General features: G+C 58.0%; 1 protein-coding gene across 1 annotated transcript; it reads left to right on the top strand.

The window, feature by feature from the left end:
• Positions 1-5,760: 5,760 nt before the first annotated feature.
• Positions 5,761-13,694, top strand: KDELR3 (KDEL endoplasmic reticulum protein retention receptor 3). Its single transcript, XM_004589503.3, has 5 exons — positions 5,761-6,102; positions 8,750-8,850; positions 11,830-11,988; positions 12,379-12,631; positions 13,373-13,694. The coding sequence occupies exons 1-5, from the start codon at positions 6,012-6,014 to the stop codon at positions 13,411-13,413; spliced, it is 645 nt and encodes a 214-aa protein (XP_004589560.1). The 5' UTR covers positions 5,761-6,011; the 3' UTR covers positions 13,414-13,694.
• The last annotated feature ends 116 nt before the right edge of the window (positions 13,695-13,810 follow it).

The following is a 13,810-nucleotide window of genomic DNA, read 5'->3' as shown; positions in this document are numbered from 1 at the left end:
CTCATCCTATGACTGTGAATTCTCCTGTGGTCTCGTCCCACCCCAGAAGACCCGGCCCCAGCCCCCCAGAGCAGTGTACAGTTGGGCCACATACTTGCTATACACCATGGTGCCCACAAATTCCAGAACATTCCAGATGCCCCCCAAATGATCCCATCTCCTTCCCTGCTCTGTTCCAAGCCCAGCCCCAGTGCCCCTTTCTCCAAAACCCTCCTGATGCCCTCAGCAACATTTGCTCAGCACCACCCTGCACTCAGGCATTCAGCCAGCACTGGGCACATCCTGTGTACCAGGCCCCCAGGGCTGGGCACTGGCATGGTTCCCGCTTGGTGAGCTCACTAGATGCACCAACCTGGATCCTAAGGCATTAGGAGCCACCTGACCTGGGCATCGCTTTTAGGGAACCTGTCTGTGAAACAAGGACCCTGGTGGTGCCAGAGGACCGGGCAGTGCATTAGTGTGTGTGCGTTCCTTCTGCACACATCCACAGAGCCCGTCTTGTCCTGGGCTGGTCGTCCTGGCTGCCTCCCAGGCCCAGGGCTGAGGCTCAGTCACAGGCAAGCTCTGTGTGCGGTGGGCTTGGGGCACTGGATCAGCAACTGCTGCGTGCCTGGCTCCAGCACACCTGCCTGTACCTTGACACCTGCTCAGAGGCCCCATCTGGTGGCTGCCAGGGTCTGGAGGATGGGGAGGGAGAAGAGGGCAGGGCATCGCTCTCACAAGGCCAGGTAACTGGGCACAAGGGGAGCCAGGAAGGTCATCTTGCTGAGCTTGGGGGCAGGTGGGGATAGGTGGCAGGGCAGCTCTGGGCAGGAGGAGACTCCAGGCCTCTGAGCCCCACATGATCGGGGCAGCTCACCTCTTCTGGCTGGGCCTCTGCTTCCTTCTGGGTGATGTGGAAAGGATCGTGCTTGGGGCAGTTGGTCTGAGGATGAGTGAAGATGAAAGGACAGATTTGTCGCTGTCCATCCTGTGTGTGAGTAGCTTCCAGCCCCATGCAAGGCAGGAGGTGGTAAGAATGGATGCCGGATGTGTAAGATGGGCCGAAGCGGAGTGCATCAGCACAGGGCAGGTGCACTCTTGTCATCACCCTGCACGGACAGGGGTGAGCCAGGTGCCACGGGAACCCTGCTGTTAGCCCAGATCTCCAGGAGACCCTCAAAGGCACTGCTACCAGTGGGGAAACTGAGGCACAGGTAGCCTTGTTGTGGGTGGCATGGTCTGGGTGCCCTTCAGGGACGCGGAGGCCCAGTGGGGGAGTGCAGGCCAAGGCCTCCTCCATCGCTGGTGAAGATGCTGAGCTGGCACATGGAGGATGCTGTTGGCCAGGGTCCCTGCTCAGGAAGGACACAAGGGTCTGTGTCAGGATTTGAACAGGTTCCTAGGGAGTCATGGCCAGCTGGCCGGCGGGCACTTGATAACCAGTGTACTCTGAGAGCCTGTTCTGACCTCTCACTGGGAGCATGGGCACAGGGCTGGGCAGTGGAGGGAGGCGACCAGGGGCCAGGAAGGTGGAACAGCTGGGGGAGGGGAGGTGGTATGGAACCACGAGATACAAATCCAGTGGTTTGCGGTGCAGACACTGCCTCTGAGATGCAGCCCAGCCCGCCCTGCAGGGGAACCAGCTGCTTGGAGCAGAAATCAGACCATGACACAGCTGGCCTCCCTCGGTGCTCCCCTCCCCCTGCCCTGAGGGGGTGAGGCCAGAGATGGGGAAGAAGGGTCAGGGAAGGGACCTTGGGCAGGGTCCAGTTGGTCAGGACCCAGCCTACAGGGGTCTCTGTTGCCCTCCATCCCTACCCTCCCCCCCGCCCACCCCTCAGCACTGTCACCAGGGTGGAATATTTTAGCACCTATAGAAAAACTGCCACAGACGGCCGCGGCAGCTGTTGCTAAGGAGACGCTCCCAAAATAGCCCCCCTCCGCCAACCTTTCCCGCTGATGCTCCTGCTGAGGGGAGGGGAGGAGGCCACGCAAGGAGGGTGGCACAGGAGCCCTGCCCTGTGTGCTCTCCCAGGCAGCCACAGGTCCGTGGAGCAGGTGGGTGCTGACCCGGTCAGCTAGGGGAAGGTCACCCAGGGAGAGGAGAGGGGGGACAGCAAGCACCCATCCCTGAGACCCTCAGCACACCCACACACATGCACCACTCACTGCCACCCTCACGTTACACACCTGCACCTGTGCGCGCTGCAGTACAGCCCCCTACGTGCCTACCTAGACACCCACAAGCAGGTGCATGGGTAGGCACATCTGCCACAAATGCACAGCACACACACCTGCACACATGACATCACCCAAGCCCGTACACACACACCGATGTGTGCTTTCCAGACGTGTACACACAGATGCACAGCTGCTGCAAACATATATCCAGTGTTTGACATCCTCAGTGGTGGTGACAGCCAATGGGCTCTGTCCAGGGGAGCCATGTCCTTTGCAGCAGTCTCACTTAGTGGGGGACTTCCACAGGGAGGAGGAAGAGGAGCAAGTGAATAGGCAGGTGGATGGGAGATGGGGTCCTTGAGGACTTCTCTAAGTCCGATCACCAGATGATGCTTGGGAAGGGAGGTGACACCGACTATCACCTGCAGACTGCAAGCTCTGGGCCTGCAGATCTGAAACCCCAGGGTGAGCATCCTGCAGGAGGCCACCGAGGGCTGGGATGCTACTGAGGACATGATGCAAGGGGGACAACTGGGGTGCCCTGGCAGAACACGCAGCAAGCTACAGTTTCAGACACCTAATAACAGCTGCTGGTGATATTGGTGGCGGTGAGACCCAGAGAGGAGACTGGGGCTTCAAGACTGTATGGCAGCCAGGCAGGCAGGCAGACGTGGGCACAGCTGGGACCAGAACTTCAGGCCTGGCCAGTCTTCAGCCCTACGTGCCTTCCACCTGGTCGTCAGGGCACAAGGGCCTGGCTCTGCCCTGCCTTTGCCCTGTGATACTGGGGAGCAGCCAAGCCCTCTGCCTCCCCACATGGACAGCTGATGAAATGAATCCCCAGACGTGCATGCAAGCAGCAGCGGGCAGCGGCACTCGCCAGATGTCCTCAAAATGCCAGCGCAAGGACGCGGGCGCCCTGCCCGCTCGCTTGCCCGCCCGCCCGTCGTCGATCGCCCGATCTCTCGCCAGCTTCGCTGTGGGGTTCCGCTCCCCAGGACTCTCGGCTTCTCGTCTTCCCCCGCGCTTCTTCCGTCACTTGGGAGACGCCGCCGAGAACCGCTTGCGGTTGCCGTGGGAACCCCGTCTGGGCCCGAGCGCGCCGCGGCGCACGACTCTTGGCGCAAGGACCGAGAGTGGCAAGCGTGGGGTCTCCGGAAGACACCTGTGGCCAGCCGCGGGGCGCGGAGGAGGGGTCTTGGCGGCCCCGGAGGCAAGAGGGGTTGCTTTTTCTTGCATGGAAAATGCTCAAAATTACTCGTCTTGAGAGTGCAGCGCCAAGCACTATGACATGACACGTGTAGGGAGCCCGCGTCACCATTGCCCAGATCAAGTCGTGTGCACACACACACCACTTCCTGTGGCCCAGGAGACCTGCATCTTCTGAACCACCCTTTGGTCGTGAGAGCTCCCTGCCTACTCAACTGCTCTCCTGAAGTCCGGCCCGGGGACCTGGCACGGCTTGCTTGGCCTGTTCCTTACACAGTGCTGCAGAGCGGCAGCCAATTCTGACCTGGTAGCTGCCCTGTGTGGTCGGTGTTGGGTCTACACTTGGGTGACCCTGATAATGAGGGACGCCTGGAATTGTGCACCTGGGACAGAGCTGGAGACACCTTGTATGATGGTTGGGGGGGATTCTGGGTGCTGTTGGGGGTGAGAGCCAAGAGGTGTGCGTGGAGGTGATGGGGCTGACCCTGGAGCACAGGATTGAGGAGTGGGCCGTCTCTGTGAGCTCAGAGAAGTGGGGAGAGAAGGTGGAACCTCTCTTTTCCCACCTGCGAAAGGGGGTTTGCTGTTTGGCACGCCAACAAGACTGCTGTCATCATGTCCCCACTTCACAGATGCTGACAGCCAAGGCCCAAAGAAGAAAGGCTCCAGGTCATGTTGGCAGGCCCAGGTGCTAGGACCACCCAGCTTGGTTTCTGAGCACTTTGCCGAGCACCCCCCCCCCCCCGCCTTGGCCAGTCCTCTCGGGGTCTTCCCTGGGCAAAACAAAGGGAAGGCGAGGATGCCAGCCTTCCCGGTGACAGTCAAGGCCGCCCCCCAGGGGGACAGATGTTTCCCCAAATGGCAAATTCCCGTGCTTTTCCTGGGTTTGGAGAGGAGGTGGGCGTCAGGAGGGAGATACCAGCTGGCTGGGTGGGGAACCGCAGCCACACCTGAGGATTTAAATAGCCACCGCCTTCTCTGGCTGCAAGCGAGGCATCTGGGCAGAGCTGGGGGAGGGCTGGGTGGGGCACCTGCCACAGCGCAGGGATGGGATGGTCTCACCTCCGTGACCCTTGGCACCTCCCACCTGCAAGGTGAGCATCCAGCTGAGTGAGCCCCAACCACTGGGCACCACTTGCACCTGCTTGGTGAAGCCCAGAGTTTGCTGTGGCCAGAGTTTGGTCGCATGCTAGAGCCCGGGTTCCAGGACTACCAGTGTCTGTGTGACCTCAAGCAAATGAACCCTTTCATGCCTCAGTTGCCCCATGTGCAGAGAGGTTAGTTAGCGTCTCTCGTGGGTTCTGACTGGCAGCTCTTCAACCATCTCATGCCCATGCATCCCCTAGGAGGAGGGGCACATTCCTGATAGCGGTGACATACTGGCGCTCACAGGGAGGAGTTTGGCAGGCTAACGGAGGAGCCTGTGTGCTGGAGTGACAGGAGCCCAGGAGGGAGGGTAGGGGGCCTGGGCAGGTCAGAGTTACAGAGAGAGAGATCCTCCATCGGTTGGTTCACTCCCCAAATGGCTGTAAAGGTTGGGTCTGGGCTGGACCAAGCAGAAGTCAGGAGTCAAGAGCTTCTTTAAGCCCAGAGACAAGGTCTCACATGTGGATGCAGGGGCCCGGGGACCTGGGTCATCTTCTGTTGCCTTCCCACACATATTAGCAGGGAGCTGGATGGGAAATGGAGCAGCTGGGACTCCAACTGGTGTCCGTATGGAATGCTGGCATGACAGTATTGGTTTTAACCTGCTGTGCCGCCATGGCAGCCCCCTGGCACTCACCCCCATGGGTGTCCACAGAAGATGGCTGACCTGTTCAGGCCACTCAGTCCTGGGAGGCCTGAGCAAGGCCCTTGCCCCTCCCCTCTTTCTGTGGGCCTTTTGGCGTTAATGCAGGTTTGTGAGCCAGAGGAGGGAGGTGATGATGAGGTCCCTGAGTCTCCACACAGACCCATCGCTGTTACTCTCAGCAGTCCCTTTTCACAGGCAGAGCTGGAGGCCAAGGAAAGGGAAGGCCAGTAGTCCAGAGGTTGGCCCTGGGCCATCACAGCAATGGTTCACCTCCCTTGGGTCAGGTGAGGACAGTGGTGGCCCCCAGTTAGCATGGGATTTGGCTAAGGTCCACTTCTTGGGGAGGATCTTAGTAGTAACGGGTCAGGGGGTGGTGCTAGTGCCCCCTCCCCGCCCCTCGCCCCCCGGCCCTGGCCCCTCGCCACGAAGCCTGGGCACAGAGGGAAACAGAGGCAGCCGGCACCTCACGGGCCTGTCTCGGCTGGGCCCAGCTCGGGGGCAGCGTGGTTGCGAGCAGACCGGAAGCCCCCAGCCTCTCTCGCTGCCCCGCCTCCCAGAGCCCGGCGCTGGAATGGACGGAAGGCGGGATCCCGGCAGCGCAGCTTCCTGGCTCCCCACCCAGCGCCCGAGGCCGGCCTGGCCACGTCACCGAGGGGCACAGGGTTCGCTGGCGGCGGAGGCACAGCGCGGCGCGGGACCGGGAGCACAGAGCCGGAAGGCGCTGGCAGGCGGGGGTGCCCGGGCAGCGACAGGCCAGGAACGTGGCACCGGAGGCCCGTGTGCCAGTGCGCGCCTGAAAGTTTCCTGGAAGTTTGCAGGGCGCGGCCGCGGTGCCGGCAGCTGGACCATGAACGTGTTCCGGATCCTGGGCGACCTGAGCCACCTTCTGGCCATGATTTTGCTCCTGGGGAAGATCTGGAGGTCCAAGTCCTGCGCTGGTGAGGGTCGCGGCGGGGCGGCAGGGGGCTTGGGACAGGGGCAGGGGTCATGGGGAGAAGGCTTGGAAGTTTCCGCCACGGTCCAGCCACCCAAATCCCGAAGTCGCGTAGCATCCAGGGAGGGGACCCAGGGACTGCAGGGAGAGTGGACTACAGCAGCCATTGCCCCTCTCTCCTAACCCCACCTTGGCCTTAACCCTAGCAGTTAGGAGAGCAGGAGGAAGAGAGCCCCCTGTCACCAATCACCCTGGGGGAGAAAGAGGGCCTCCACCTCCTGCTGTCTTTTCTTCTCCTTGCCCCCCTGGGCGTCCCAGGCTGGGCCCTGTCCCCCACTTCCCTGCCAATAGCATGGAGGCTGTGATGTGGCAGCCTGGGTGTGGCACTGCCCGTGAGTAGAGCCCAGGAGGCCACATGGTATCCCCTGTGTGTCTGCGTCTGGCGTCCCCTGGGGCAGGTCCCAGGCCCCATACGTGGTGGCCAGACAGAACCAGGCTGCCTTTGTCCCTGGTGTCCTGAGGGTGCACTGGGTGCAGAGATGAGCTCAGGCCCTGCAGGAGACAGAGTGACCTACACAGGAAGCAGTCTGGACCAGTGCTGGAAGGGGGACACATGGAGGACACAGGGCTCATCCCCAAAGAGACAGTCTGGGAGGTGGGTGAGTGCAGGAGGCGAGGGGTCCAGATGTGAAGGCCGAGGGTGTTGGGATTGGGGTGGGGGGCAGAGGAGGTTTGGGATAAGAAAGGGGCCCAGGATGTTTCTTCTGGGGCCTGCAGAGGTGCAGGAGTGAGGGTTGTAGTGCATGGCATAGCCCTTTTGTGAGTATTGGGTCTTGCATGTTTCCTGGTGGGGAGTGGGCCAAAGATGCCACGAGTGGGCAGCCGGCCCAGCCAGGGGAACTCAGAGCCTACCTACACCTGTGCTCCCATTCTACCAGGAGGTGGCGCTGTTACCGTCCAGTCGGCTGTGGGGGCCAGGCACTGCCCCAGGCCCACTGTGGAGCCTGCCCCTGGGAGCTGGTGATCTGGGTAGGCTGTTCACCTCCAATGCAGCTCCCTGCTAACGCAGCAGAAGAAGCCCTGTGTGCTTGGATCCCTACTGTTCACATGGGAGACCCGGATGGAGCTCCAGGATCCTGGTCTTGGCCTGGCCCACCTTGTATCTATTTAGGGGAGAAAGCCAGAGACATTCTGTCGCTGTCACTCTGTCTTTGAAATGAAATGAAATCTAAGAGAAAGTCTCCCTGTGCCTAAGAGGGGATTGCTTGTGTCCCAGTGTAGTGTACCATGGAACTGGAGCCTGCGTGGGGAACCACACTGCCACTGGCCGTGCAGACACAGTGCCACTCTGCACCACAGCTGGGGGCAAGGCAGGTGGGAGAAGCCCCAGCCAGACCTCAGAAGCCGTGACAGACCTGGAGCCTGTATTTTCAGGGCAGTTAGAAGCCACATGGGAGCTCTGAGCAGAATTTTATTTTTGAAATAGCCCTGGGGTTGCCGGGTAGACTGAGGTTGGAGGAGGGGCGGGCAGGGTCCATGATGAGGGTGTCCCAGATGGGAGCCGTTAGATGAGGTGCTAGAGGCTGGATCAGGACAGGTGTGGGTCTGACAGGGGAAGAGAAAAATGGGATGCCTCACCCCGGAACTATCTCTGTGATAAGACCCGTGGAGGCCAAAGAGCCTGCTGATGAAACACCACGTAGATCTGTGGCAGTGGGAAAGCAGGTGAACTGGGTGTGGAGTGCGCAGCGCAGGCGGAAGCTCCCAGCCCAATAGTCCTGGGATTTAGATGCAGCGTGGAGGTCAGGGGATGCGGGGACACGGGGACACAAGGACGTGGGGCAAGGGTTTGGGTGCGTTCTCCCGGCTGCCACCTCGATGCACCCGTGTGTCATGTGTGCACGTGGGAGGGACCCTCAAAAAGTTCATGGAAAACATGGGAGACCCAAAGAATCTGCTGGCTCCTGGCATAGCCCCACCCATTCCAAGCATTTGGGGGAGTGAGCCAGCAGGTGGAATATCTCAGTCTTTCTCACTTTGTCTCTCCCTCTCTCTGTCTTTATAAAAAAAATACATCTTTAAAAGACAATTTGTACCAAGTGGGACCAAAGTGGAGTCAGTTTGGGTGCTGCTTGGCTTAGGTCCACCCGTAGTTTTCTGTCCTGTGCATTTTCCTGAAACTTTCTGAGGATCCCTTATGTGTGTGCCACCTCCCAGTGTCTTGCACCCAAACCAAAGTGATCTTTGATTCTATTCACACAAACTGTGGCGGCACCACTGGGATGAGTGTTGTGGGGAAACCTCTGGAAGGAGGCATGCAGGGAGCCTGGGCAGCTTTGTCCTTACATTTTTTTTTTAAGATTAATTTTTATTGGAAAAGCAGACTTACAGAGAAGGAGAGACATAATGAAAAATATTCTGTCTGCCGGTTCACTCCCCAAGTGGCTGCAGCCATCGGAGCTGAGCCGATCGAAGCCAAGGGCCTGGAGCTTCTTCTGGGTCTCCCTCCCATGTGGGTACAGGCTCCCACAGCTTTGGGCCTTGCTTGGGTGGCCCAGCCCAGGGCAGCCAACCAGCCAGCCGTGCTCTGTGCTTCTCGGGGTTGACTGCACAGTCTGTGTCCTTACTGTCCCCTGTCCCCTCTGCCGCAGGCATCTCTGGGAAGAGCCAGATCCTCTTTGCTCTGGTCTTCACCACCAGGTACTTGGACCTTTTTACCAACTTCATCTCCATCTACAACACAGTAATGAAGGTGAGGAGGTGAGGCGGCTGGGATGCAGGGGTGTGTGTGTGTGTGTGTGTGTGTAGTGGGGAGACCCGAGAGGACCAGGCCAAAATGGTCCCAGTTCCCATTCTGCTGGGTGTGGGCGTGGTCTCTGTTCTGTGTCCTTGAGTTGCCTCATGTGCCCAGTGAAGCTAGAGAGGGGTTGGGCCCGGTGGCATGGCCGAGCGGCTAAAGTCCTCTCCTTGAAAGCCCCGGGATCCCATATGGGCGCCGGTTCTAATCCCGGCAGCTCCACTTCCCATCCAGCTCCCTGCTTGTGGCCTGGGAAAGCAGTTGAGGACGGCCCAAAGCTTTGGGACCCTGCACCCGCGTGGGAGACCCGGAAGAGGTTCCAGGTTCCCGGCATCGGATTGGCGCGTACTGGCCCGTTGCGGCTCACTTGGGGAGTGAAACATCGGATGGAAGATCTTCCTCTCTGTCTCTCCTCCTCTCTGTATATCCAGCTTTCCAATAACAATAAAATCTTAAAAAAAAAAAAAAGCTAGAGAGGGGAATAAATGCAGGCAGCATGCCTACACGTTCTGTGCTAGTTTGCCCTTACTGTGGCTTGGAGGTTAGCAAAAGGTTCAGAGTATGCTGACACCCAGGAAAAAACATTAAGATATACTGTTTTAAAATCCAGAGTTAACAAAGAAAGAGAGAGAGAATCTTCCATCCATTGGTTGTGGTCCACTTCCCAAAATGACCACAGTGGCCAGAGCCGGGCTGTTTTGGAGCCCAGAGCTTCTTTCAGGTGTCCTATGTGGGTACAGGGCCCAAAGACTTGGGCCATCCTCTGCTGCTCTCCCAGGCGCATTAGCAGGGAGCTGGGTCAGAAGTGGAGCAGCCAGGACTCCTATGGGATGCTGCTGGTGGTGGCTACACCCGCTGAACCCCCACCTCCAGCAAATCTGTTTAATTCCCTACTGTGCCAGGTACCTAAAGAAGATAGACAAGGAGGCTTTGGATCTGCATGGAGAAGTAGAAAAAAGATAGTGCCCATTTTTCATGCGCTTTTTGGGCTCCCTTGCACAAGGCGCCTCTTGTCGGGAACCTCATCTTTGTGTGTGTGTGTGTGTGTGTGTGTGTGTGTGACGGAGGAGGGAGCACATCATAAACAAACAAGGAGACCTGGTTGGGGATAAAACGTGGCAAATCATTAACATCCTATTTTAATTCAGATTTCTTTCCAATAAAAAGAGGTTTTAAAAATAGGGTTAAGTGTTAGAGAATGGGAAGGCCCTTGAGGTCTTGTGGGCCGGAGCAGGAGGGGGGTGGGGCTGTGTGCTGGGAGGAGCGGGTGTTGTGGGGTGGGGTTTCAGTGTGGGTGTGCCGTGTGTATGGCTCTGAGGGGCTGTGCTTTCTCAGCTCTTTTTTGCCGCTCCAGGTCCTGGACCACGTGGGGATTTATTCTCTCTCCTCTCCCAGACAGGCTGGACCGCACTGTCCATGCCCTGGGTCCCTTACACTTTCTGCTGAACTTGTGGGCGTGTTGCTTGTTCAGCAGGACCCCGCCCCAGTGGTTGCAGAGATTGGCAGCACCAGTTCCTTACAGGTCCATGCCCGATGCTAGACTGGGCTGGGGCTGCTGCTGGGAGCTGGGCACTCAACCAGGTTTCCCACGTGGGCGGAAGGAACACAGCCTGTTGAGCCAGAGCCACGACCTCCCCGGAAGTGCCTTGGTAGGAAGCTGGAGTCAGCAGTGGAGCTGGGACTTGAAGCCAGACACTGCCACGTGGAATACGGATGTCCCAAGACTGTGCGGATGTCTAGCCGCGGATTCCTAATTGCAGTGCGTCTTCACCTTGCAATGGGCCTGGCAAGTTCTGTTGCTGGTCCTGAATGTGATGTCTTCCAGGATGCCACGAGGCAGCAAGGAGAGGGGAAAGGACAGTGGGATACCCACTTGTTTTCAAGAACATTTTTAAAACCTTCATTTGAGGGACTAGTACCGTGACACATCAGGATAACCCTCTGCCTGCAGTGCTGGCATCTCATATGGGCACTGGTTCAGTTCCCAGCTGCTCTGTTTCTAATTCAGCTCCCTGTTTGTGGCCTGGCAAAGCAGTGGAGAATGGCCCAAGTCCTTGGGCCTGTGTCTCCACGTGGGAGACTCAGTAGAAACTCCAGGCTCCTGGTTCGGCTCTAGCTGTTGCTGCCGTGGATGAAGGAGCTTTGTCTCTCCTCTCTGTAAATCCAATCTGCCTTTACAATAAACTTTTTTTTTCTTTTAAATGAAAATATCTTCCTTTGAAAGGCAAGAGAGCAGGCCCAGCGCATTGACCTAGCGGCTAAAGTCCTTGCCTTGAACACGCCGGGATCCCATAAGGTCACCAATTCTAATCCCGGCGGCCCCGCTTCGCATCCAGCTCCCTGCTTGTGGCCTGGGAAAGCAGTTGAGGATGGCCCGGGGGCCTTGGGACCCTGCACCTGCTTGGGAAACCCGGAAGAGCTCCTGGCTCCCAGCTTCGGATCGGCACAGTACCGGCCATTGTGTTCACTTGCGGATTGAATCATCGGACGGAGGATCTTTCTCTCTGTCTCTCCTCCTCTCTGTATATCTGTCTTTCCAATAAAAATAAATAAATCTTTTAAAAAAGACAGAAAGAAAGGCAGAGAGCAAAGAGAGAGATCCACAGGCCATTCACCAAATTAATTTATCTGGGGCTGGGCCAGACTGAAGCCAGGAATGGGGAATTCCATCGTGGTCTCGGATGTGGGGGACATGGGCCCAAGCGTGTGAAACATCACAGCTGGCTCCTGTGCACAGTAGCAGGGAGCTGGCCAGTTCTGGGTGTGAGCCTCAGGGCAGACCTGCTGTACTCCCTGCCCGACTCAGGGCTGTTACCGCTAGGTTCCAGGCCACCATACCCACACTACCTTGTTGGCATGCTGATAGAGCACCTGCTCTCAGGACCGGTGGCACGCAAAGCCTGGCATGCGGCTCAGCACATCTCCCCCTTGTAGGTGGTGTTCCTCCTCTGTGCCTACGTCACAGTGTACATGATCTACGGGAAGTTTCGGAGGACGTTTGACAGTGAGAACGACACATTCCGCCTGGAGTTCCTTCTGGTTCCCGTCATTGGCCTCTCCTTCCTGGAGAACTACAGTTTCACTCCCATGGAGGTGAGGGGGCGTACCGGGCGTTAATCCTCACCAGCTGGCACAGCCCCAGGCGACGCTGGGCTTGCCGTCTGCCACAGCCGTGACCGCCATGGCCATTACTCAGACTGAGCAGTTCTAAGTTTAGAAGAAATTGGCTCCCGTAGTCACATTCCACCTCGGGCTGCTGAGGCCTTCTGCCTGGCAGAGGACTAGCAGGCACTGTCCCAGCCGAGGGGCTTTTTTGGGCAAGCATTAGGGAGAGGCAGCGATCTTCCATTTGTGCTGGTTTCCCCCTGGGTGCAGAAGCCCCGGCCTTGGATGGTCCTCCACTGCTTCCCCAGCGTTCCAGGCAGGGAGACACCTGCAGCCCTTCCCAGCGTGGCTCAGCCTCCCCTGGCTGCTCTGATGCAGATTCTCTGGACCTTCTCCATCTATCTGGAGTCGGTGGCCATCCTGCCACAGCTCTTCATGATCAGCAAGACCGGCGAGGCGGAGACCATCACCACGCACTACCTGTTCTTCCTGGGTCTGTACCGGGCGCTCTATCTGGCCAACTGGATCAGGCGGTACCAGACGGAGAATTTCTATGACCAGATCGCAGTGGTGTCTGGTGTGGTGCAGACCATCTTCTACTGTGACTTCTTCTACCTGTATGTGACCAAAGGTAGGTGCAGCTGGCCCCGCCCCAGGACGCAAGGTCCTGGAGGGCAATGGCGTCAAGCTGCGGCTGCTCCTGGGGCTCAGGTTCCGGGTCATGTCATTCGCCAGGAACAAGCAGTGCCATGATTACCAATACACGCTGTCACAGGGCACAGTTGTGGGTGACAGTGGGAATGCTTGTTCATGCACAAAGGGCAAACAGCAGCTTGGTGTGACACACAAAGCCACGGGACCCAAAGATTTGTCCACCTGGAGGGTTCAGTCCACACAGGCCTCAGAGGCTAGGTAAATGGTTGGCATCACTTTCTGATTGTCACAGACAGCTCTTGGGGTGTCTAGTACAGTGCTTTGGACACCACTCGAGATGGCGTCATCCCTGTTAATGGGGTGAAGTCCTGGGAGGCAGTAGTACCATCTTATGGTACTTGGGTCCCTGCCACCCCTTTAAGGCTCCTAGCTTCAGCCTGGCCATCGTGGGCATCTGTGGAGTCAGCGACCCTACCCTGCACCTACTGTGTAACAGGTAAGGTAGATACCAGGCACGGGAAGAGGACAAAGTTGAGGACAAGAGGGTTTGGGGTGGAGTTATGAAGGAATGGAGGCCAGCTGCAAAATCTGGACTTGTCTAAGGTGGGGAGGTTGCCAGCTGTCAAGATGGCAGCCTTGGTGTTTGTACTGTGCCATCCTGTGAAGGGGTGCTGTGGCAGTCCTTTCCTGAGACATCTTCATCTCCCCTTTCTTCCAGTCCTCAAAGGGAAGAAGTTAAGCCTTCCAATGCCGATTTGAGGACCCTCAGGCAGGTGGTCTGTTTCTTTACAAGAACCTAGAGTCAAACTAGTGTTCTCCTTGGCAATGGAACCTAAGCATGACTGGAGTCCCGAAGAGTGGTCAGCATGGACTTCAGCAAAGGACCGACTAGACCACCTACAGCAGGCCCTCCCCTAAACACCAGCTAGAGGAAACCAAAGATGCAGACCAGCTGCCTGGGCATGGCACTTCACAATGCCAACCGAACAAGCGGCCCGCAGGTGCCAAGTCTGTGAGTAGATCCAATTGCTGCTCCTCTAGAGCCTCATGCCACACCCCAGCCAACTCCAATGTGGAAACTACCCCAAGTACACACAATGGCACTATGTTCTTGTGGAGACACACTCCCTTTCCAGGGAGACCAAATTTGGTAGTC

The sequence above is a fragment of the Ochotona princeps genome, chromosome 15 (genome assembly GCF_030435755.1).
Source record: "Ochotona princeps isolate mOchPri1 chromosome 15, mOchPri1.hap1, whole genome shotgun sequence".
In the NCBI taxonomy this organism is placed as follows: domain Eukaryota; kingdom Metazoa; phylum Chordata; class Mammalia; order Lagomorpha; family Ochotonidae; genus Ochotona; species Ochotona princeps.
This window is presented reverse-complemented; position numbering and strand designations above follow the sequence as displayed.